This window comes from Coturnix japonica, chromosome 5 (assembly GCF_054131305.1).
Source record: "Coturnix japonica strain WE chromosome 5, WE-NBRP24, whole genome shotgun sequence".
Lineage (NCBI taxonomy): Eukaryota > Metazoa > Chordata > Aves > Galliformes > Phasianidae > Coturnix > Coturnix japonica.
Window position 1 is genome coordinate 5542617 of NC_140667.1, and position 25129 is coordinate 5567745.

The 25129-nt window shown below is 45.5% G+C and overlaps 2 protein-coding genes across 6 annotated transcripts in view; both read right to left on the reverse strand.

The window, feature by feature from the left end:
* The window catches only part of HIPK3 (homeodomain interacting protein kinase 3), an 83412-nt gene that overhangs the window by 37993 nt on the left and 20290 nt on the right, over positions 1 to 25129 (reverse strand). The window contains exons 1-2 of one of the 5 annotated variants that reach the window (XM_085549906.1): positions 20579 to 20879; positions 8041 to 9136 (exon numbers count right to left, since the gene is read on the reverse strand). In XM_085549906.1, coding sequence (XP_085406032.1) covers positions 8041 to 9134 — 1094 coding nt within the window. In that variant the 5' untranslated portion in view covers positions 9135 to 9136; positions 20579 to 20879. Of the gene's footprint in view, positions 1 to 8040; positions 9137 to 13149; positions 13406 to 19583; positions 19625 to 20578; positions 20880 to 25129 lie in introns of those variants that run through there. The other 4 variants (XM_085549907.1, XM_015863467.3, XM_015863468.3 and 1 more) reach the window with 4 other exon arrangements.
* Positions 8802 to 23457, reverse strand: LOC146760624 (uncharacterized). Its single transcript, XM_085547891.1, has 4 exons — positions 23363 to 23457; positions 21947 to 22019; positions 19902 to 20512; positions 8802 to 8869 (listed from the first exon to the last, which is right to left on the reverse strand). The coding sequence occupies exons 1-3, from the start codon at positions 23455 to 23457 to the stop codon at positions 19991 to 19993; spliced, it is 690 nt and encodes a 229-aa protein (XP_085404017.1). The 3' UTR covers positions 8802 to 8869; positions 19902 to 19990.

A 25129-nucleotide genomic window follows, 5' to 3' on the forward strand; every position in this document is an offset into this window, starting at 1 on the left:
AAGGGAAACACGACAAGAGCAGAGCTCCTTCTCCTTTAATATTATACAGGTTTTCCCTTCTCTTCAAACTACAGACATTTGAACACCAGGAGAACTGTCATCTGTGCTCTCATTTAGGCTGCTGCACCTACCATCACAACTAACTGAGAACACAGGCTGAAACTGCTCGCATCTCAGCAGATACACGGCACCTTCTAATGCTTTGTGTGCGTTATGCCCAGAACGCCGGTTGCTATTTCCTTCTCTCCCATCCCTATGATACTCTGCTGGGTGCTCAGAGAGAATAAAAACAGCTGTCAATTTGCAGGAACCCCATCATTCTTTTCTACAGCCAGCTCCCTCCCCATGAAAAACTATCCTTGTTTTCTACTTCCATCACAGAGAATAATAAGGTATGAGAGACTACAGTATGTTGACTAGAAAATAAGAGGAGTGAAACTACATTTATTATCAAGTAGACAGATAAGCAAGGTTTGGATGCAGATAAGCGAGGTTTGGATGAGCCGAGATTGCCACCCCTGGAGGGCACTTTTAATGGCTGAGGCTGGATCCCGGTTAATCACAAAACAAGTCCACAACAGGAAGTCAATTAAACAATTAATGAGCACTGCACACCAAGTGCAAACAAACACTTGCCAAATCAACAATTTGTTTTCAAGCACAAGGCACAGAAGCTTATCTTCACATTAAACACTGGCTGCTCAGATAAGGAAATAAACCAGCAATCACAGCCTTGCCACTTTAAAAGGGGGGAAAATGGTTCAGAGCGCCTCAATTCACTCCCGGCAGCAAATCCGTACATTATCACGTTATCGGGACTCTCCTCTGGTCTGTAACGCTGACGGTAAAACCATGCTGGCAAATCGAGCAGCTGACTTTGAACACGCTGACCTTGAGCAGGCAAATGACCTTAGCAGCATGTACTTCTGGCTTATTTCATTGCTGCAGCAGAGCAGCCTCACCATCTATAGTAGTCTAGAGCCTCTGGCCACCACCCCCGACTATTTTAAGATATCCCAATACACTTCAGTGATGCACAGTTCAAAGTGATAGAATAACATCTGCTAGCATATTTAAGTGTGAGTTGTTTACAGAGGAATTTTTAGCTTGTTCTCGTACTTCGCTTCCCTGACAGAACACTCAAGTTTATTAACAGAGCTTTACTTCCTATTTCCATATCGAAGAAAAATGTGCTGGTGGGTTTTTTGAGCAGGAATTATAGGCATTGTGAATGGAGAAAAACGAGACATCCCACTTCAGATCAAGCTTATTTTGAAGCTTCAAGTATGTGACAGCAACGGCTGGACTTGAAAAGCAGTTGCTTCCTGGGACATTGATTCCTACATGACTTCTCCCCTTGATAAAGAAAGCTTATGCCCATGTTTATTTGTAAACCAGTCTCTAAAGTGGTATTTTATACATGTAAATTGTCTGTTGATCTGACGTTAGAGATAATTAACAAATCACTCTGATGCAATGGGTTCATGTATTACTGCTGACTGGTAATAAACCATTATGCCTCCAATCATAATCCACAAAAGGAAAAAAACACTGTGGGTGGGTGCTGCCAGTGGACACTCTCTGGAGTAACCAGAGTGACACGGAGTACACTTAATCACATTTAATCAAGTTACAAAGCCCAGCGAGAAAACAAGTCTGGCCAAGTGCACGCAGCCACTAGGATTATTTCTTTCTTTTTTATTAATTTCAAAGGGCCTACAAGAGAAAACAACAACGTGAAATGGAAAAAAACAACATAAATTGTTCGTGTTTTTTAAGAAGCTAAATACATCACAGGTGAATACTGATAAGTAAAAAAGCAGTCTAAGTGCAACAGTCTCAGAGCTCACGCATAGCTCTCACTGTAGTCATGGACAGGAATTAAGTCACACAGCTCAGCTCTTCACCCAAATCCTTTAAAAGAGAAGAGAGAGCACTGCACCCAGTCACTGCTCCCAGCCACAGCACAGTGAGTAAAACCCACCCACAGCTCCAACATTTATCATAAGGGCTGAAGGAGAGGCAGCCTGGAGCCAGTGGCAGATGAACTTACAGTTCTCTTGACAAGTATGCTGGGGCCAAGGAGGAGGGGTTGGGGGTGGATTTATGTACCAGCAGCATCAGGACCACAGAACGCAACAGATATCTCTTTTTCCATCCTGTCTGACTCTCCACGGGAGAGAAATGTAAAAGGAGGAGGGGGGGGGGGAAGGGAGAAGACTGCTCCCATCCAACAGGAATACATCCAGCCGTGATTTTTTTCAGCTCCCTGAGCACTGCTGCAACACTAGTGACTTTTGGCATTTTGTCTGGAACAGCTCTGTTGATTAGCAACTACCCTTAGTTGGAAAGCAGGAGGAAGGATATCACTGACTCAGGAATGAGCAGACTCCGCTTACTGCTTCTACTCATTAGCTTATCCTTGCAGGCACACTGCTGAGTAAATTGGGATCATATTTTACCACCATCACCACTAGAACAGAAAAACAGTTCCAAGCTGCAAGCTTTCCTTTACAGTCAAATACATTCCAGTCTGCAAGTAACCCTCGAGTTCCCCATAAGCCCACCACAGCTTCGGCTGGTCCCCCTTTTTATAGAGACATCAGTTATGCTGCTTCCTGTTCACTTCATTTTCCCCAATTACTTTGAGCAGTTTGAGCATGGATCTCTGGTTGGCAGGGAAAGCATCCATCAGGAAACTGATTCTTTACTGTCCAATAGTGTTTTTAATGATAAAATTTAAAGCAGCACAAGCTGAACAATATGATGGAGCAGATGCATTCTTGGAAGGCAGGAGATTAAAGATAGGAAATGTAGCCACAAGTGCAACTATATGAGCAATGAGAACGATGCCTGTTAAACTGCCTCCTGGGGCTGCACATGAGGAACATGCAAAGAACTAACACATCAGTTCTTACACCCACACCATCTCAAGTTTGTGATGTTGGGACTTTGGGAATGCTGTGCTTTGTAAGGTTTCGCTTTCAAAACCTCATTTTCTAGGAAGACAATCTCAAAACAAGTCAACAGAAGCCTGATTTCCCTTGGAAAACAAAACCAAACCAAACCCAAGCAATAGCTCCTCTCCATCAATGACGGGAATTTGCAGTCATAAAGTTCTACCCAAACACTGATACAATGTTGCTGTTACAAACTCTCCCTCTCAGCTTACAATATAAACACAGAAAGGCATTTTACAAACTCGGCATTACAGCCAGGTAAAAAGTGGGAGGAGAATAATATTGGAGAAGAATGAGGCTTTGTCATTCCCAAACCCTGCCAAATAAATGCTATTAGACAGAACCATGCATCTTTTAAATATATATTTCTTATACCTGCTTTGAACAGCAGCCAAATGCCACAGACAACAGTGAGATGCAGAACAAACCTGTGTCATTCGGGTACCACCTAATGAGTAGAACAGAGCTCCTTGACCCGGTACCGGTGTTGCACACAGCTATTTCAAAGGAGAAAGACTCTGCAGAAGCTCCAACAGAAGCTCCTCTGGGATGAGAACAACACAAGAGGAGAGGTCTGCTGTGAAAGCAGATCCAAGAAGCTCCCTCTGAACACAACACTGAGGACACACACAAGCTCTTTGCACGACAATGGAATCTGCTAAATGAAAGTAAGTGTAGGCTCCCTGGGCAAGTCAGCAGAACTACCTGGATCATCTTGTAACAGCGATGCTGTGCAGATTAATGCTCCTTGGAATCCAACATTTTGAAGCCTCTCTTCTCACCCTCTTTTCCCAAAACACGTATAACCTTATGAGAGAGACAAAGAAAAGGAAAATGACTCCATGAGCAGAAGAACGCTGTGCCTTGGAAAAGCTTTCGACCTCAGTGGATGAGCATGAGACTAGAGACTGAGAAATAAGAGGCAGCTGTTGATTCCTCCGCTTCCTAACCCACACTGTGGGGGGGAAAAAAGAAGCTTTTAGTCTTGGATGGAATGCTTGTTTTCCTGATTGAGGGCACTGGTGATCAAGAGAATAGATGACCAACATGCTTATGCCATTTCCATCTGTGACAAAGGCCTGAGCACCTACGCCGTACATAAAAGGGTCTTTTTTCCTTCCAAGAAGTATACACTGCTTAGATCACTCATAAAAGGTCAGCAGTCTTAAAGTGTGAGACCAACAGCAAAGAAAAGGCATCAAATACCAGATCCCTCTATCCCATAAATATTAAAGCCCAGGCCAGCGTAAAAACCACATGTAATACAGACACCATCTTTAAGGTAAACACTACTTGGAATAACACTTCACCTTTGAAACAGAAACAGCCTTGCTGTTGATGTTTATTTATATCATACACTCTCCTTGCAAGTACATAATCTAATTCCTGGCAATAATCTCCAAAAGGTAATGCAACATGTCAAAAAGCATGTTTGTATTTGTTTTTAACCACTTCTTTCTCTGCTATTGAGTAAGAGAAAGGGAAACATAAGTCACCCCACTGTCCATTCACCTGGCTACATTACACTCCTTGCTTTAAGACCTAAATCTTGTATTATTACTTGTATTTCCAACTTATTACTCACTTTCACATACAGACCCAACATACTGTACTACCACTGAAAAAAAGCGTAACAGAAGATTTTGCTGCCTCCTCCATTCCAGCAGCGCATCGTTCACGACAGTCTCATACACAAGAAAAAAAAGAGAACATGGTGATAAGATAAAAGTGTTTTCATTCACTTCTGCACAACTTCTTTACGTGTTTCTCTGGTTCACCCAACAATGACAGGCATGTGCTTCTAGTACTGAAAGGGCAAACCTCATCCTTGAGAACAGCTATTGCATAAGTACCCTAGGAACTCTACCAAGTTCATATTGCTTCCAGAAGAGCTCTTTCCCTTCCCCTGCTGCACTGTACAAGTTTAAAGGTATTTTACTCCATTTCTTTCTGCAATCTCAGATCCTAAAACAGCTGTTTAAAAGCAAAACAAAATCCCACAGCCTCGTAATTTTTTCTTTAAATTCTTGAGCTTGGTGGAGTGCTTTTGAACATCCAAATAGCTCAAATTTCACATTATGCTGGCAACGAAATGGATATTTCCTAGACAGTGTGTTGTGCTCATCACTTGGTGAATCCAGACCTTATGCACTATCACCTCTGAATGGATAGAAATCCCCACTGGTAAGAACTACAGGTGAAGCTCGTGATAATACATGCACAGGTTAGCAAAGAAATAACTCCAGATAGAAAAATTCAGATGTGATCACACTATAAGCGTACCCCCTTTGAACTGTAATTAGATTGACTTATTTTGAAGCTGTAAGAAGCAAGAAAACTCAGCTTTTAATTAGAACACTATATGATCTAAATAAACATATAGCACTGAACTGAAGGAGTTCTCAATAAGTCTCAATTGCAGCTCAGTTTTTTTGAAGGGTTTGTTTCAACATGTCCTAAGTCAAACAAGTCAAACCTGCACCATCACTCCCACCCTCTCATAACACAACAAAATTTAAGTACATTCTGTGATTAAGAATATTTTACCGAGTAGCTGCTTAGCTGATTGACAAGCAGCACAACCTCTTGCAAAATATATTCCATCTAAAAACAGTGTGTTCTTGGAAGGCTTTCTCATTCCCTGAGAAAGCATTTCCTCTCCAGAGCATTTCTTCAGTCAAACTCCTACTTTTCTAATATTATTTATCTTGGTCAGGTACTTCAAAACAATAAAACAAAGTCTGAGAAACTGCCAAGCTACACAGGGTTAACTTGAGTCACTCAGTCAGTTGGGAACCACGCATCCATAGCGAAATCCAACCTGCTAAGAACCTTTCCTGAACTAAACTTTGAGATGGAAAATAAATAAAGTAAGTAAATAAATAAATGAAAGCCCGAAACCAAACAAAAACCGCTAAACTTAAACCCATTTCAAAACGATCTTATTCACCTTGGAGATAATATTGGAACTATGCAAATAAACAGACTCTAAGCTAAACATGTCAGACTCTCTCATTTGTATGTTTGTTTAAAAAACAATAATCATAATAAGCCCTGATTTAAATGCTACTTCACAGAAGGACTGTAAAACTACCCAGGATAAAGAGAGTATTTTACTTAACAGTCTGAATATTTACAGTGCACTTCGGTGCCACTTAGTAACTGGGAATTTTAGGGTGCACGTGTTATATCTCTCTATAAAAACATCATTCAGTCTTAACATGGAGTTTAGCTATAATGAAAAGTTCCTACCCTGAGCCAAGGAGGGTGTACAGGTCTGAAAGTTTATGCTTAAAAGAGAAGTAGAAATAATACTTCTGAACACTCATAATAAAACCATGCTTACTCACGCTTTAGAGTCCATAATGTAACACAATAATCCAACCTACACACAAGGCACAGAGGCCCCGCTCCGTACATAGGTCAAAATCCTATATAAAGTATAGCTGTTAAGGAGCATAAAGCCAAACAAAACAAACCAACAGCTAAAAATGTGCATATGAGCAGCTGAACACGGTTAACAATGCTGTGTGTGAGCCATGTGAAGCAGAGAAAACCAATGTGAAACTAGACACCGCAGAATCAAGTATGACAATAGGACCACCCAGCCTGGTCGCCTACAGCCACCTCCCTTTGCCAGCTGTGAGGCAGAAGGAAGGCAAGAGAGATGGCAGCAGCTCACAGTCATCTGCAATCACATCTGTAAATCAAAAAGCCAAAATAAGTGGTTTTTGGACTACACATCTTGAATATCTGCTGAACTATGGAGACATCTACTCTCAAATATAGCCTTGCAGAACTCACACTGCCCTTTCAGAACTTGCACGTTTCTGTCTGAGGAGCCTGGAAATACAGTGACTTGAATGGTGTAGAGCTTTTTAACCTGAGAGCTCCCTTGACTGTATTTCATTTGTATTTCTCACATATAGTGTGGGTATGCATCAGACAACAGGATTTCCCAGTTAAGTTTTCTGTTGATCAACTATGCATACTTTTTCCAACACTTAGCTGCAATTTGTAATTAAATAACATGGAAATTTGAGCGATTAATAAGAATACTTTACATAAGGACAGCACACGAAATGTTCTTGTTTACAAGCTACGGTTAAATAACAGTTAGATCCTTCTGGCATGAGCTACAATCACCTTTGTTTCGTCAGGCCCAGAACTGCATTGCACAAGTTTTCACTTCCAACATGAATAGCTGAAGCATACTTAAAATTGTCTTTAGATTACTCATTGTCCTAGTTTACCAGCTTCTTACTGACTGTGCGGAGACAGGCAGTACGCAGGACGTATAACTGCCAACAACAAAGCAGAATGAAGAAGGGGTTCAACCCAGACAAATTCAGCTTACAAAGGAAACAAAGCCCCTCAGGTGGTAAGTATTAATGGCTTTTACGTATAACACCAATGGGATTGCTTACACTAAGAAAAGATTAAAAACAACATCAGAAATACACAATCATGTTAAGGCCAATGTAGAACGCAAGCATTTACCAAAAATCACTTTAAATGTCCTCCTGGTATCACCTTAAATGTTTAAGTACCCTCTCTAACTCAGCAGCTCACTGAAGTCTATGCTGCTGAAGACACTCAATCAGAATTAAGTTTATAAGAACAAGGCAAAATATTTACAAGCAGTGGAGAAAAACAGAGGAGTTTACATAATCTTTGGCAACAGTATATAAAATATGGCATTTCTAGTACACTGTCCAGCTGCTTACATAAAAGTTCTACTAGGAAGGCAGAAAAGGAACACTAAACAAGCAAGTGAAGACTAATTTCTGTTCCAGTTTTCTTTTTCCAGTCTCACCCGAGGTCTCAAGATAGCATTTAGTGATGGCTGCAGACAGAACAAAACAAAACACACGTCTAGGAAAAAAATTAGCTTATGAAAATGTTCCGAGCAAATATTCGTGTTTAAAACAGTGACCAACCATTCAACCTTGGCATGATCAACATTGCCCTTGTGTCTTCCAAATTATTATGAGTTACCTCAAAGAGTAATTAATTAAACCATTAACTTCATTAAAAATAACATCCATTACATGTTAATAAAAAAGTAAAAGACACCTACCTATAATACCGGGATTGTAAATAGGTTGAACAAATAGTCTTTGATACATGGCTGGCAGACCCAAAATCTATTACTTTAACCCGGTAAGGCTGCCGAACAGGATCCACCAACATAATGTTCTCTGGTTTGAGGTCAGCATGGATTAAACCAAGACTTTTTAGTTTTTTCAGTGCAGTGGCCACCTGTTGTAGAATAGGCCGTATTACTTTCAGTTGCAGAGGGCTGAATTTGTTTTGCTTCAGGAAGTCATACAAATTCTGTTCCAACATCTCAAAAACCAGACAAGTATGGTTACGATGCTGAAAGCATTCGTAGGCTCTCACGAAATTGAATTCATCAGCATTTTCAGTACTTAGCCTTGCTAATATGCTCACTTCTATTTGTCCTTGACGTGCGTACGAAGGATGATTCTTCAAGATTTTGATTGCCACAATCTCATTTGTCCCCCTTTTCCAGCATTTCACCACTTGTCCGAAGGTCCCTCGCCCAAGGAAATCAAGAACCTCGTAAGTATTTTTCACAGAGCACAAAACCTCATGCTGTACCAGCTGGTAGTCTCCATCTCCGCTTGTACCAGTTTGTTTTGAAGTCGCAGCAGTTGTCACAACTGTCACTGGGTTTCCTACATTGGTTTGCAACATCGCAGGCAATATGGACAGTTCATCAACGATCTGCATCGTGCTGCTTTGATTATCTAGCTCTTCACTCTTACGCTTCAATCCACATCGCTGGGGTCCTTCCAGTATATCTACTCTGCTTCCTTGTGTCCCAGTCTGAGGTGCTTCCAACTGAGCTTGCTGCGCCTGCGCTGCTAACGCTTTTGTAGCACCTGCAATATATTTTAAAGCAACAGCATTTGACTGCAACAAAACGTTCTGTCCTCGAGGTCTGTCAAATGGGTTTTTAGTCTGAAGGAAAGCGCTAACCCTGTGGGGAGAGATTCCAAAGTTTTTACCATTCACATAGATTTGCGGGTAGGCTCTTTCGTGGTACACACAACTGCTTGGTTCTAGTTTGAGTTTTTTCACACTACAAAAGGCACTTGACTGGGTTTGATAAACATATGGTGGATAGACCAAGACTTGTGAGGCCATACCTGCAGAGGGAGAGAAAAAGAAAGCGGAGGTAAGAATCCAACATCGAACATTTCTGAGGTTTGCAGCACTTTCCTCATTTAAAACAAGCAAACAAGGAAAGAATCAGGACAGAAGTATATCTGCCAAGCTAGCTAGCTTAATGCAATCTTGTCTTTAGTTTCTTGTGGAAAATGCAAGGTCATCAATCCTGCCCGGTGCAGAGTCTTCAGCACACAGACTGCAGCAGGGCTCAATAGATAACATTTTCCACTCACCACACAGGGCAGAAGTGAGACAGTCTGCAGCAGGCAGTGCTAATGATTTTTGATGTGGAAGAACTACCTTTGTGCATAAGGACAGTTTTCTTTCAAAACCTCCTCCGTTTCCACATACAAGGATACCATAGTCTTCAACAACTAAGGATAAATAACTAATTCAATTACATATATATGATGCAAAATAACTTAAGTGCCCCTATCTGTGAGCTGACCCTACCTATCATCCTACCTGTCCACCATAGGAACCAGCAGGCTTTCAAGAGAAGATGGCCAAACAACACAACAATCAGTACTCCAGGAATTTCACTGCCAAGAAAGCAGCAGTGCCTGACAGGGCCCAAAATACCTCACATGTGTACATGCTTATATAAACAACTGTCATGTTCTGGATAAACTAAAATGTAGAGTAATTATTCTACACACACACACACACACACAGATATACACATACATTTCTGCCAATGCAATTACTTCATTGCTAAAAGAGAAATGAAAATTAAAAGACTGTGGATCATTTTGACTTTGGAAGTCATAGAAAGGCTGAACCCAAACGTTTGGTCTGATCGACTCTACATATCTCCAGCACAGGCCTTACCCAAACCAAAAGCTGAGTGAGCCAACAGAACACCAGATAGGAAACTATAGCAGCACCATGTCCTCACATATGTCAAGCAATCTCAACTCCACCTTAAAACACAGAACACCTCACAGATGCCATAACTCCCAGCTCTTCAGACCCTGCTGTGTACCACTCCAGATCTGTCAAACACCATCTTGAACCTTTGTGGCATGGATCGCTGAACGCTAAGAAAAGGCACTGACACACCATCGCAAAACACACGTAAATGTCCTCCAGATTTCTTGAATCCTCTCTTAAACAACACGCCCTGTTAAAGAGCGCTGTGTTTAAATTGAGAAATATCCTTGTGAACCCCTAATATGGCTTTAATTTACATTGATTTTAGTACATCAGCATATCAACACTACTACACAAAAATACAAAATGCCAAAGAAAAAAAAAAAAAAAGCCAAATTGAAATACAATTTAATTCTTCGGATAAATCCTTCTAATTGACCACTAAATCTTGAAATTCTGACCCAGTTCAGGAAATGCTTTAAAAACCAGCAGCAGGCCCAGGCACGGTGCTGCAGCTCTCCCGACAGAAGGCAAACACTCCACCAAAGCACTGCTGTTGCTAAGTGAGATGATCCTGCTCTCACGTACTGTACAACCTTGTTTCTTCATGCTTGCTTAGCATAACCTAGGTGTTGTCTGCTCCGCCTCACTTCCACACCCCCATAAGGCTTTGCTTTAGGTGAAGAGCACACAGGGATTAGGGAATAAAAAAGAAGCCTGGCATGGCCACTCCGTGTCAGGCCCAGCGTCCAATTTAGACGATAGATCTGAACATTAAGCAGACACAGCAGTCCAGCCACGTCGCTAAGCTCCTGACAGAAACAGCTCCAGCCCGCATGGCCAAAGCTGAGCCCTGTGCCAGACCCGCAGGCTGAGGGCTGCTGCACTGTACCCTCTGTGTCCTCCTTGGGCCCGACCCACGCTGCTGCCCCCTCTGAAGGGATAGACATCCAGGTGGCTGCTTGGGAAAAGGAAAGCAGCCCTCAGCTCCAGCCGCCACCATGCAGGTCTGCTCCCAGATCAGAAGAGTTTCTTGAACTCTTAGATGACACACCTGGGAGAACAACTTGTAACACAGTCATGGCAGACTAAACTAACAGACAAATTTCACTCCAGAAAAAGAAAAAAGGGTCTTCAAGTTCTTTAGGTGCATTTAACCTCTTGCTTTCCCCTGTCGCTTCTCCCTTGCCACCACTGTTTTATTGTTTCAGACAGAAGTGCACTCTCTGTACCAGAGCAAACGAAACGAAATACATGAGATCAGCACACAGCTTACTCTGCACAATGCTGACGGAGGTCTCCACTTTGAGAAGCAATGGTTATTAATAGAATGAGCTCTCCTCCACCAGCTGAAAACCCAGCCACATATACAGACAGCAGAGTGGGGTGAGCCTTAAAGAGAACAGGAGAACACCACGGCTCCCCTTCCTGAGACAGCACTGACACGGTGGTGTGGTGTTTTGCTTCACTGTGTTGGTATTTTGGAAGATTTGGCTTACAATGTGATCTTACAGATAACTACACTGCAAAGAAGAAAAGATTACCACGTTACAGTGCTGGTTTTGTAGGTGTTTCTAAAAGAGCTGTGCTAGTTAAAGACAGCAGCACACTGCATATTTTCACCTGCCTGGAGCGATTGCCCCCTACCCCAGCTTGTCACAAACCATTTCATTGGGCTTACACTTCTTTCTGCTCCCGCTTCCTCATACAAACTGCAGCTTGTCAGACTACATCTATATTAACAAGCAGGACAGCACAACAGGACAGGGACCCATACAGCAAAGCAGCTGGTGCTGAAGGAAGGAAGATCATGCCATGCTTGTTTTGGGGAGCATACTCGAGCCTGAACGCTCACGAGCAGCTGGAGTACATCTTCCAGTTACACTGCATTTAAAACCAAGTCCAAACTTGTACGCAAGACCATCACAGGATGCAAAGCAAACAAAACGGGCTGGAGAGTCACTGAAGAGCACAGTCTGCACACAAAGCACTAGAGGGAGGTTTGACTACTAGGGAAGCTTCAGACTTGATTTTCATTGCCTTTACACTCACAGACATCTGTCCATTCCACCCCACACTGTTCCAGCCCTCCTCCCCCATGCACAGGATGATCCACTTCTCCGTCTGCACCTTCCAGCCAAGCCTCCCTTTAGACAAACCAAGCCATGAACCCACAGACGCTGCCCTGTGGAACGGAACACTTCTGGTAAAGCACTGCTCATTTTCACCTAGCCACACCAATGCTCTTTGCTAGATTCTTGAAACTAATTCTCCAGCCTTCCCAAACAGCCCTAGACAAATCCATAAACATGACAAATTTGGCAGGCTGGAACAGCCTTGAGAAGCACAGGCTGTTCCAGGCTTGACCACCATTAATAATTAACTTCAGAATGACATTTCCTCCTGATAGAGAATGGGGGTGGGGGAAAAGAGTAATGAGAGTTAGTAACAGCACTGAGCTACAGTTCAGGAAAAAAACTGCCATGCTACAGCTTGAATTGTGTAAAATGAACAGGGCTTTCCAGTGCCCCAGCAGCACAAGCCTTAAATTGCACCTTCTGGTGAAAGCCCTGCAGCACAACCTGGCCCAGGGCACAACCTTAACGCTACGGTTACACTTTAACTACAGAAAACTTGTTTTCCCACTTCTTTCACCTCCTTGTCACGGGAAACTGGGGGGGGGGGAAGAAAGGGGGAGGGTTGTTTTGGCTTTTTTTGCATTAGGTGCTACCTGTCTCTTGAAGCTATTTAGCAAAGGCACAGCTAAATTAGTCGCCCTCTCTTTCTACTTTGGCGCTGGTGGCACCTTGGATTTAAGGGCAGGTTTGGCTGCATCGTGGAACAAGCTGTGCTGCTGCGGGCACTTTCATCCCAGTGCCCTGTTAAAGCCCAGGAACGCCCTTACTTCAACTACACTATCTGTAACAAAGCACCGGTAATCAAGATAGCTTGGAATGTAAGGAAGGAAAACACACCAGGAGTGCCATGAGCGCAGAGACAGACCCAGGGAACCCAGCTACCCTGCAGCCATTCCTGCCAACCAGCAGAGCCCCAGCATGATGGCACAAGGCAGCAAAGCAAAGGAGAACACACAGAGCGGCTCACCAACATGCCCTACCTCAGGAGTCGTTTCCTCCCAGCCTTAGAGGTGCAGCCGGACTGGGACTGCATGCCCAGAGGGGTGCGGAGGCAGGAGCACAGCCAGCACCTACAGGCACCTACCAGCACGGCAGAGCCCTGGGACAGCACCGCAGAGCCGGGAGTATTGGACAGAAATGACAGGCAGAACCAGGGAGTAAAGCACGTCTATTTGCAAAGAGACCTCTCAGAGCTTTGGAATCCTCGTGTAGCAGACGCCAACAAGGCTGCAGAGCGGAGCTGCGGATCCTTCACCTCCTGCCAGCGCCGCGTGGAGTGGGCAGGGTTACGCAGGCTTTATAAAAGTCACAGCATGAAGCAATGATAAAGCGATCGAGTTCTGCAGCTGCGAGATATAAAGTTACTACCTGCTCCAGAAACACGTTACCAGGCTTGTTTGTGCAACATCTGGGCGCTTTGACAGGACACAGTAACAGAGCTGCAGTGATAGCAGAAATCAGACCTCAATTGCACTGCTACATTCTTCCACAAAAGAAAACAAAAGTCAGTATTTCTTTTACCCATACAAGGCGTTCAATACGGGGTGCCTTTAAACTGAATTACTGGGTTGATCGAACAGCTGGTTTTGGAAAAAATACCCTGAATGAGAATGCATCAGATTCTGCTTCTAACCTCTGAACTCGTGACTTGGGAAACCACAGAAAGATATCAGCCACTGCAGCAACAGAGGGCTCTGCTCACAAATACATTTGCATTGGTTAATGAAAAAAGAAAAAGCAAACACCAAAACACACCTCAATGGAAACAACAAGTTTGGCCAAGTGTGATACCAACAAGTCACAGCGCTGCCACCTCAATGCTTGGAAACTGAACGCCACGTGGTATTTAAAACAAATGGATTTTACATTAAACGTCAGTGTGAACCCATGAGTCGATGCCACCATTTGTACCAGCAGCAAGACCAGAGAATACAATCGCTACATTCACATTTTCCACAAATACCAACAGCTACATCTTATGATTCCAGTATGACTGCTTAAAAAAGACAAACGGAACAATATTTAAAGCATCTATTTTTATGTGAGGCAAGAAGCTGTTATGCAACTGAAAAGAAAGGAAACAGAAGTTGTATCTGCCACCAGCTCCCAATTAGACCACGCTCCCTACATCAGAATGTGCCACCATCAACACAAATGGCACGCTGCAATCCGCCTGCGCTTCGATGGCCTAATCTCTTCTTTTAAGAGATTAATTCTGTTTGAACCTGGAAATAGGAGAGACCCACCGAAATAAAAGTCTGTGAAGCCCTGACAGCAGCAGAGCCCTCAGTTCTGTTTGCAGGCATGGGAAGCAGCACCCAGAGACACCAAATGTAGCTCCCCATGAATACAAGCCTTTGTGGCTATTGTCCTCATTGCTACTAAAGCTTTGTGCCCAGACTTCCAACTTGGTGTGGAATTTTCAGAAGAGTTTCTTTTCACACTGAAGACATGGAAGCAGCACTTCCTGTAGGTAAAACCCCCATTAGCAATGTATACTCTCCTCAGAATGCTGTCTTTTGCTTCCTAGCAAACCAGTAGCAGTATTAAGCTATATTGTAATATTTCCCAAAGCCATCAGTGCAGCAAATTTCTCCCCTATGTAGAACTTACTGATGTAACCATACAGAATGACATGCAAAAGGAGAGCACATATGATCCCAACAGCTACAGCACAGTACTGCTAAGCTCAAGCCAAGTTTTTCACCTGCTGTGCTCCTTTCCATGTAATGATCTTCCTATTTGTAAAAGAAATGAGCTTTTGACTCGAGCCATCTCTTCAACTGAGCGTTATAAACACAGTCTCAAGGAGCACTTGCCACAGAGAGCTCCCAAAACACTCCTTGAGAAAAACACCCAAGTTCCCCTGGCAGAGTCACAGCAGGACATTAACTCGCAGCATCACATTAACTCGCAGCATCACTTCCAAAACCACAGAGGAAAGGTCTTCAAAAAACAACACCCTTTCGAGTATCATGAAAGCAACACGTTCCTATCAGACTGACCACTGATTAATTCTTTGCCTCACAAAATAAGTTTATATTAGTAGATAAGGAAAGGGGAAACAAAGAGCCTTTTTCCTTCTCTTAGGAATGAAGCTTGCTCCTTCAGAAAAGACCCATAAGGCTGCAAGCACCAAACTCCCTGTACTGATGAAATAGATGCAATGGGGGAGGTTCCAGTTTCCTAGAACTATATTTCCAGGAAAACAGAGGCAGGAAGGCACTCACACAGCAGCGATGTACACCAGCAGCTTTTCAGTCTAAAGGCAGAAAGACATCCTTAGAAACTAGCTGGAAAAATAAAATAAATGCCCTGAAGATTGCTCAAGTTCCACCAATTGTTATGTACCAACTGAGGCAGAACCTGCATGACACAGGAGAGGAGAACAAAACACTCCAGCCCCACACGGAGTGCAGCTGTACTGTGACTGCAGTTCCAGCTGCAGGCATCCGAAAGGAGGTTCTCCCATTCAGGACTGAGTTTATTCTCTCCCCTCCTCATTGCCAAGAGGTGAGACCTGCTTCCATTTCACAGCTCATGTTCCACCTTGGAGTAAAGCACAGCTCAGGTACAACTCCTAAAGCGACTCAAAGCAAACCATCTCAGGTAGCAGACCCCACTCACAGCACGGCTAACACTCAGCAGTACTGCGCTCTGTTACTGGGGTCATTGCTCAGGGAAATGCAGCTGTCCCCTTGCATTTGGTTGGCTTTATCCTTAAACCACAGTAATACAAATGGGACCCTCAATAGAGTGCTAGGACATGGCCTTTCTTGTCCCAGAATTTTCCACCTTTTGGAAAATGGTAGAAGAGTCCGCCAGCTACCTGAATAGGGAACTGCGGTCCGCATGCATGTATCTGGTGAGTAATGGTTATACAAACAGGAAGGGATTTTCATTTGATAATAGCCGATGCTTTACATGAAAAGCATTAGTCATGTGTGTAACATGCTTAAAAACAGTACTAAAACAGGGGTTTTTTAGCAATGGTAAATTACATTAGCACTAATGGAAAGAGTCATATGAACGTGAGATGACTCACTTTAAATACCGTTTTTCTGACGGCAGCGTCATTCATAACACACTATAATAAATCTGCACGTAACAATCCATTGAATTTTTAATCATTAGGATAGTTGCTGTAGCTTCGATTATACTAAAAATACACCCAAATATTTGCTAACCTGCTTTATCCGCAGATATTGAACTCTCTCTTGTTTCCTTGCTGTGTTTCAGAACCTGAACTCTGGGTCTACTGAAAATACACAGTTAATAATATTGGGAGTGTTCTAAGAGTGTAATTTCAGATTGATTCCAAGTCACTGAATAAGAGACATTCAGAATCAAACTCCTTGATTTCCCTTGCTTAAGAGATACTCCAGGTATGCGGCAAATCTTGTTTTTAAGCAACACGGCTAAAACAGAGATTGGCCTCGTTTAGTCAGAAAGGTGCCCACTCTGCTAATTGAAAGCAGCTCATCTGCTTGTCCACTATTCTGAAGTTAATGCTTCTGAAAAGAAATACTGCTTCAGCTTCTCTAACGTTAGAGACCGAAGCTCTAAATTAAACAGGTCTCTAGAAGGGGGTGGATAAAGCCAAGAAGAGGTAACGGGATTTCCCAAGCCTTATGCCACATTCTAAGTTACTTCAGGTCGACTAGAGGGTGCTCGCTGCGTGCAGAACAGAGAGAAGGTAACCCAGTGCTTACCCATTTCATAGCGCTGCCTACTGAACGTTGCTTTAAACGTTGCCATGGAGCCAGCAGAGCTCTTGAAGGCACGCTGCCCACTCAGCGGCCATCTCTAAAATGCTCGGTACTTATTCTTGCTAATTTCTTCTCATCTGGTTTCGTATGTGACCCCAGCAGAATCACAGAATGACCCGGGTTGGAAGGGACCTCAAGGATCATGTAGTTCCAACCCCCCTGCCTGGCAGGGCCACCAAACATACACATTTACTAGATCAGGTTGCCCAGGGCCCCGTCCAACCTGGCCTTGAACACCTCCAAGGACGGGGCATCAACAACCTCCCTGGGCAGCCTGTTCCAGGGCCTAACCACTCTCCTAGTAAAGAACTTCCCCCTAACATCCAACCTAAATCTTCCCTCTTTTAACTTAAAAACATTTCCCCATGTCCTGCTATTGTCAGCCCTTTCGAAGAGTTTACTCCCCTCCTGGGAGTAAGTTCCCTTCAGGTATTGAAAGGCTGCAATGAGGAACCCCAACCACGCAGTTCTCAAGTGTAGTTCTAGATACCTGCAGATCTCTTACACATCACCCAAGAATGAGCTTTTCTTCCAAGACTCGAACTATAAGTAATACAGACGCTCCACCTCCCGCTGTCAATCAGGAGAGCTGAAGAAGCAAAAATACTATTCCAAGGGCTTATGAACAGAGACACGAATCTTGCAAAAAGTTCCCACCACCAACTTCAGCTCTCACCCCCTTCATTTTCAAATACAAGAAAGCATAAGAGCCCGCCTCAAAATAAGCACTTGGCCAGCTGCTAATTTATATAATCCATCTGGAGGAACTTCATAACTTTGCAGAAGAAGCGCAAGGATGTTTTCTTCACCAGAGGAATCCTATGCCAAGAGTTCTGGAATTCTTGCGAAGCTGCAAGGCAGTGCAGTCAGGGAAGGGGAGAAGCTTGGAGAACAGAAGCACACAAGCCTTTCTGAGTTATGGGAGCTAGACAACAGTCGATAAACTCAGCAGTGAATGCATAACAGAGAAGTGCTGGTATTGCCACTGGGACATCCTACTTTCCAGGCCATTCTTTTCCACATTCCCCCTCAGGGACCAGGTGTCACCTGCCCCATCCTGCCACCAGCCAGCACAGCAGGCCGCCCCAGCTCTGATGTTTCTGCACTAGCTCCCCACAGAGCCCTGCTCACAAAGTCACTACATACACATCAGTTGTACATCACAATGTCAGCTCAAGCAGAAAGTTTTCTCAGGCATACAGCTCTGCATTTAACATCAGTCTGAAATACAGGGCACAGCGCTATCATTTGGGACTGAATATTATCAGCGGGCTTTTCTCCTGCTTGCACACAAAAGCCAACAACAAAACTCTCATTTCTAAACACGAGGCTTTGTTGAGAGCATCTCTTTTTATATAACCGGCCCACTGGCAGAACAGAAACCAGCAGAAAGAGGATATGTACTTAAATGAAAGTTAAAAAGAAAACCGACTGAAGAGCGTGATCCCCTAAAATAGCAAGGACAAGAACATTCCTAACCATGCAAGTTTAGGGAAGGAGAGCTCAGTGAGCCTGAGTTTTTGGGTGAGGGTCAGCAGCTGCTGGTCACCCCTGTTCTAACCACGGGGGTGGGGGTAAACCAGCACCGTGCCCCCAGGACATCCCTATGCAAGGTGGTGGGAGCTAAATGGGAGCAATCAGCCCCAAAACAGCTTTTTGAAACTCCCCTCCAGATAACAGCGTTTGTTTTGAAGCTGCTGCTACAAGGCACAGCGCTAGAGGGGCAGCACACGCCAACAGTAAGATCTCCACGAATGATGCTGACTGCAGGATCAAGAGCTGAAGACGGTTCCTCCCCACACCCTGTCTCTATTTTGTCTCTGGCACCTTGTTATGTAGCCTCTCTCATTTCCCCGTTTTGCCAGGGAACTGCCTGGGAGGCAGGAAAGAGGAAAAATACAAACACAGAAAGCCTCAAACAAAGGAAAACCTCAGATGGCAGCAGAGCCCTGCATCGGGGGCGGCCTCCTGAGCAGTATTTTAACCCCACTTCACCACAGGGGATGGCGGCCAGGTGACCCCGAGGCACATAGACACACCGAGCCGTGCACCACCTCGGTGCGAGCATCTTCCCAAACACAGCCCCCGGGCACAGCTACACCACGCCCCGCGCAGGGATCAGAACCGGCACCACAAGGCAAGTCCCCAGCAAGAAGCACGGTGCACAAAAACCCATTCCTGCTTCATGCGGTCACACGCATCTCAGCGCGCTGCTATAAATGGTTGGGACAGACTGCGCTGTCACCGCTGCCCCGTCCCGCTCTGTTTTCTCCCGGTAAGCTCACGGTAACACCTCGCTCGATTTACTTGCGATCTCACCGTGCTGCTTCGTAATACAGCCTTGACCTATTTTCCAGATGCTTAATTAATCTCTTTGCAGGCTGCCGCGCTTACAAGGCAGCTCTTTCTTGTGCGAATTTTAAACTTAGAAGCCTCCCACTGATCGTTCCGTTAAGGAATTGTTATGTCAGAACAGAGTCCGACACAGGCGTACAGCATCGACACAAAAAACAATGATCTCTAAACAGGTAAACACACAGTACTCGCGGTTGAGAGAGATAGGCTAAAAATCAGAAAACAAAATAAAAAAAGGAAAAAAATAGAAAAAAGAAACAATAATAATATTATTTTCAAACCCTCCGAACCACGTTGTTTCCAACGGCGCTATTCGGATTTCCAGCTGACGGACCGGTCCCGCAGCCCCAGCCCGCCCGGCAGCCCCGCGGGAGGGGCGGCCCCGCGCTTGTTTACGGCAACCAGCGGCCAACGACGCGCCGCACAGGCCGGTAACGGGCAGAGCGGGCGCTGGGAGCCGCCTCCCGCCGACGAGGAGCCGGCAAAGAAGAAACTTCGGGGCGAGGGCGGCGGCGGAGAGCATGGGGGGGGGGGGAAGCGGAGCCGCCCGGGCCTCGCCCCGGTGCCCCCCGCGGGAAGGAGCGGCGCCCTTCCCCCCCGCCGCTCACCTTCATAGATCGGGCCGCGCTGGCGTCCGAGCCGGAGCTGCCGCCGCCGCGCTAGGCATGTCCGGGAGCGCCGCGGGGAAGGGCCGCGCTCAGCGGCTCAGCCCCAACGCTCCGGCCGCCGCCCCGGCCGCTGCCATCTTGTCCTGGCGGCTGGGAGGGAAGAGCCCCGACTCGGCCCGCTCGGCAGCCTGGGCCTCCGCCTCATCTTCCCGGGGAGGGACCCAGCCCGCCCCCGGCCGCCGCCTCCTCCGCCTCCGCCTCCTCCCGCCTCCTCCCCGCTCTCGGCGGCCTAGCGGCGCCCGCCGCGGCCCATCGCCCCGCAGCGGCGGACGAGGCCCCGCCGAGGGGACCCGCGGGAAGCGACGCGTCGGGCTCCAGCCCCGCTCAGCCGCGGCCCCGCGCGCAGCCCGGTGGGGGGCCCCTCCCGACGCCTCCGCCGCGTCCGCAGCGCCCCCGTCCGGCCCCGGAGCGATGCAGCGGAGCCGCCCCGCCCGTACGGAGCTGCCCGCCGGGAGAGCGTCTCGGCAGCGTCCCGAGGGTGCCTCGGCCCGGCCCGCTAACTGCCGGTCCCAGGGAACAGCCGCCCTCCAGACCCGCAGATTAGAAGATAACTACGTGAGAGCGACTATAAACCCCAAATTCGTGCCCCGCCCGGCCCCGGGGTATCGCGCACCGACCTTCTAAGCGCCCCGTGCCATGGGAGGAGCGGTCCCCGCGCCTTAGCGGCTGCCGTCACACGGTGCAGGTGCCCCGAGCCCCGCTCTGAAGTTCAGCGCTCCGCCTCGCTCGGCCCCTGCCCAAGTAGCGAGATGCGTGCCCCTAACGCAGCGCATCGCTCAAGTTGCAGGGGTTGGTTGGCTGCAGGTCCGGCCGCCTAACGCAAACGGCATCCTTCACCCTAAATAGCCCTCGGCTCATGCGGGGCGAAGGAGGAACCGCTGCTCGTGTGCGGAGCGCTGAGCAGCAGGAGAAATGCCCGGACACCGTGAGCTTCCCCACCTCCTGCCCAGGGCGGCCAGCAGCAACTGCTGCACTTGCACAGCCACGTGCGCTCCCGTCTTCCTCACACTTAATTTAAGGGTGGGAGACAATGCAGGCAAATTATAGCTCTTAAGAGCTGCTCATTGCATCTTTTTCTAATATTATCCATTTTAATCCCACTTGTCTTCACACCGCTCCTCAAACAATCAGGTTCCTGCGGAATTGTTTGCGTACGCATTTTGTTCACGTGCCGTGCCTACAGTTTGAGAACCATTCCCCATTATTTAAGTACACGAACTATAAAACAACTGAAGGAAAGAAAGCACTCGGGATACACTGATTCCAGCCCTATGTGTATTTCATCCACAGCAATGGAAGCTTACAGCCTACTAAAAATATATATACACACAGCCCTTCTCAGCTACTAATCTGTCTTGGCATATTTTTACAGTTGGCTTTTAGGAACTATCTCAAGCATTTCCCTTATTTTTGTCCTCAATAGTAAGCACACCCTCGCCCTGTTTCTCCAGGCCATACTGCCGTGCCAGTGGGCACCTGAGGGGTTAAAGCAGAACCTGCTGTGCCACCTGTAAGCAATGCCACCCGTCCAAGGGGTGTTGTGTTTCAGGGTACTTAGGTAACCTGGCGCAAGGAGGCCCCTGGCATTTACATTCATTGATAGAGTTCAGCGCTGAAACGAACACCTCCATGAGCTCTTTGTTCTGCCTCCTTTCCGTGATGCTGCCCGGGGTAAGAGTAGTTAGGTATTAGTGCCCCGAGTGGAAAGGAGAAACAGAAGCCATGGAAGAAGATATTTCTAATAGATGTGAAAATATCATGCGGTAAAAGAAGCTGTGAGGACAAACCCGGGCCCTTGGCAGCACACTTACCAGTGACACTCTGTGCTATTTTAGTTATCAAAATCCCAAGCGTAGACGGAGACAGAAAATGCTTTGGCTGGAACAATTTGTTTTACTCATTGAGCTGCTATAAGCTACGTTGCCAACTTTTTTTTTTTTTAATGGCCATTGTGAGTTGTTTGTATCAGCTCATGAGTTGTTTACATCTGCCAGACTCTTAATACTTGAATGAACCTGAGCGTCAGTGTCCTGACCAGGGCTGCTTCTATCAGAGCTGCTGAGGGAAGCAATACACAAAAGTTAGGCCTGGAGAAGGCCGGGCTCTGGGGCTGTGTTTCCATCCTTTGGGTCCTTCCAAACTGCTGACATAGGAGGCCAATGCCACGAAGTAGTGAGCTGCTCTCTTATGATTTTCATATGCAGAGGTCACCCAAGCTGCATGACCGTGACAAGGAGCAGGCAGAGGGATTGGAACTACATGATCTTTGAGGTCCCTTCCAACCCAAGCCATTCTATGACTGTGTGAGTCACTAAAATTAAGCCACAGGAACCCTCTGATGTTCCCTCTGATGCAACCCAGTGGAAGCAGGTTAGCAGGGTGAGTGCTGATGGTCTGCAGGCCATACTAAATGCATATTAACACCAGTGACAGCTGGACCACAGCTTCTGGTTTAGTTTAACTCAGAAAGGATAACATTTGCTCATCCCAAGGCTGCTCTGTGACGCAATCAAGACATGGCAATTAGGATTCACAAAGAGAGCGCTTCAGAAATTCACACTTCTTCCAAAGTAAAGCACTAGTCCAGTCACCACTTATTTCAGTCTCAGATTCCTACGATGCAGTGCTGGCTTGTAAATCTGTTAATAGAAAATCACAGAATCACAGAATCACAGAATTACCCGGGTTGGAAGGGACCTCAAGGATCATGTAGTTCCAACCCCCCTGCCTGGCAGGGCCACCAAACATACACATTTACTAGATCAGGTTGCCCAGGGCCCCGTCCAACCTGGTCTTGAACACCTCCAAGGACGGGGCATCCACAACCTCACTTCTTGTTATTGTCCTTTTTACTGTTGTTTCAAAAGGAGCATTATTTCTACCCTACCCCTGTGAATACTCACAGGGTGCCATCCACTAATATCACCAAGCAGTTCATTTTTACTGTTGAGTAATGGCTTCTTTTTTTAGTGGCTGATACATTGCAAGATCAAGGGTTGCAGACAGATGAACACCACAAATGTTCTGGCTGACCTCACTTTCCAGAATGCATCATTCCTACAAACAAACGTCATTAAACAGAAGCAGGCGGTCAAACTACTGAATTTAAACATAATCTTGTCTTACTCAATGAGTAGATGCTAATTAGTAGTCTAATGACTTCAGTAAAACCACCTGAATAAGGATTACAGGGGATGCACTCTTCTTAGTGTATATTCCAAAGCATTTTGAAGGAAATAGATTCACTGGCTCCAAGCAGGGGCTGATGCTGTGCCGCATCAGCTGAGGGCTATTGAGGGTGAAGAAGAATAACTGGGAAGAAAACTGGGTACAGCCCCAGTACCTCACCACAGAAGCATGTGGGCACAGCCAGAGTGTGCCTGCAAGGTCCCGCTACTCACCTGTCTGAGGCTCCCATCTCCCTTATAGGCACTGCTACCAAGTCAACACACAAAGGGGTTTCCAGCAGGCCACCACCTGCAACAGTTTCACCCATGTATTTTTCTACTTTTAATAGCAGCTACATTTTTAAGCCTTCCTTATTTCCCCCCCATGAGATGTCATTAGCAGATATTTTTAACTGGCATTCGTCAAATATTTAAATTACCACATTAGAGGCTCTGGTCTGGAATGAACAACAGAAAAGACACGTTCTAATTATGCGACTTATGAAATGAGATCAAACCATGGTAAAGAAAAAACATTTCCTTGTTTAGCAAAGAATGTGTTTTCATAGGAATTTGTTTATTCACATACACGAGTATTCCAATTATTATGTTCTCAAATATTACAAAACCAATCTGCTCTTATTTTTTGTTACCTTCCGTACCCGTGTTGCATTTTAGTTACATTGGTTGTGAAGGCAGTCAGGAAGTCAGTTCATTTTTCTGGCTTTACCACGTTTTGATATGATTAGCACTGTGTTATTGGAGACTATTACCCTGCACATAGATGCTTTGATGTTTAATAGACGATGAGGGTGCAGAAGTGGAAAATGGCAAATCCATACCTCTATATAAAGACACGGTTATAGACATCATGTCACATCCCACACCACAGTGAAGGGCGATGAGATGCAACAGGTGAGAAAATGAAGGAGCAGAGACTGTTTTCTTATAGAAGCTGCATCTCTCTAGAATAAGGTAATGTGCTGCCACCTGTTACATCTGTCAGGGATTGAAGAACTTCTACGTGTATGTATCGTGCCACATTTGAAAAGAAGAAAATACACGGCTATTCTGGGCAATAATTATTCAGTGTGTAAATTAGTTTAGAATTTCCTGGTTTAAATACAAAAAGCACTTCTAGAAACTTATTTTACTATATGCAGTGTACAAATTAGTGTTTAAAATAGGAAAAAAAATCCAGTTTGAACAGACAAACTTTTGAATTAAAGAACTGCATTGTTTTTCAATTCAGTTTTGTAAATGTTAAACAGTGTTGTAATAAATGGTCCACAGTGCATGAAGCACAGGCATTTGTATTCTGAATAGTCAGTCCAAATGTGCTGATGGGACATCGTGTGAGGAAGCCTGTCACCTATCACTTGTGTTTCACCAAATAGCTACGAGCAGATCAAGGTTATAGCCAAACAGGCAAGGCTTAGGGCTCAGATTGGAATACCTAGGCACTGCAGCATGAAAAAGAGCAATAAGAAAGCACCAATTGGTCAGCAGGGAGAGGTGTTTGAATGAAGTTTTCTATGTACATGAATTCCTTGAACAAGTTTTAAGGTATCTCTTTGTAAGTCACAAGTCCCTACTGTACATGCCAGCCCGGTTTCTGATTGGCTTTACTCACTTGCTTCCCATAAATCTATGAAATGTGGAGAGGAGAGATGACAAGGAAAGGAAGGTGGCTGAGGAGGTTGGGGAGCACAGTCCCAGGCCATGGAAGCAGAGGGTGCAGGTGCCTGGCAGCCCTGGGCATCCAGCTTCAGCAGTCATCATGGCAACGCCACTGCAATCACACATAGCACCAAACCCTACCTACAGCAATACACTGAAAGGAGTATTCCTGCTATCAGCTTCCTCTTGCTTTCCTCTGCATGCCTCGCATCTCCCTTTACACCTCATTTTACCTTCTGGATTGTCATAGAACACGACTATCATCACCCACAGCACTGCTGGCTGTAATCACAACATCCTCCACAAAGGATCAGGGGGATC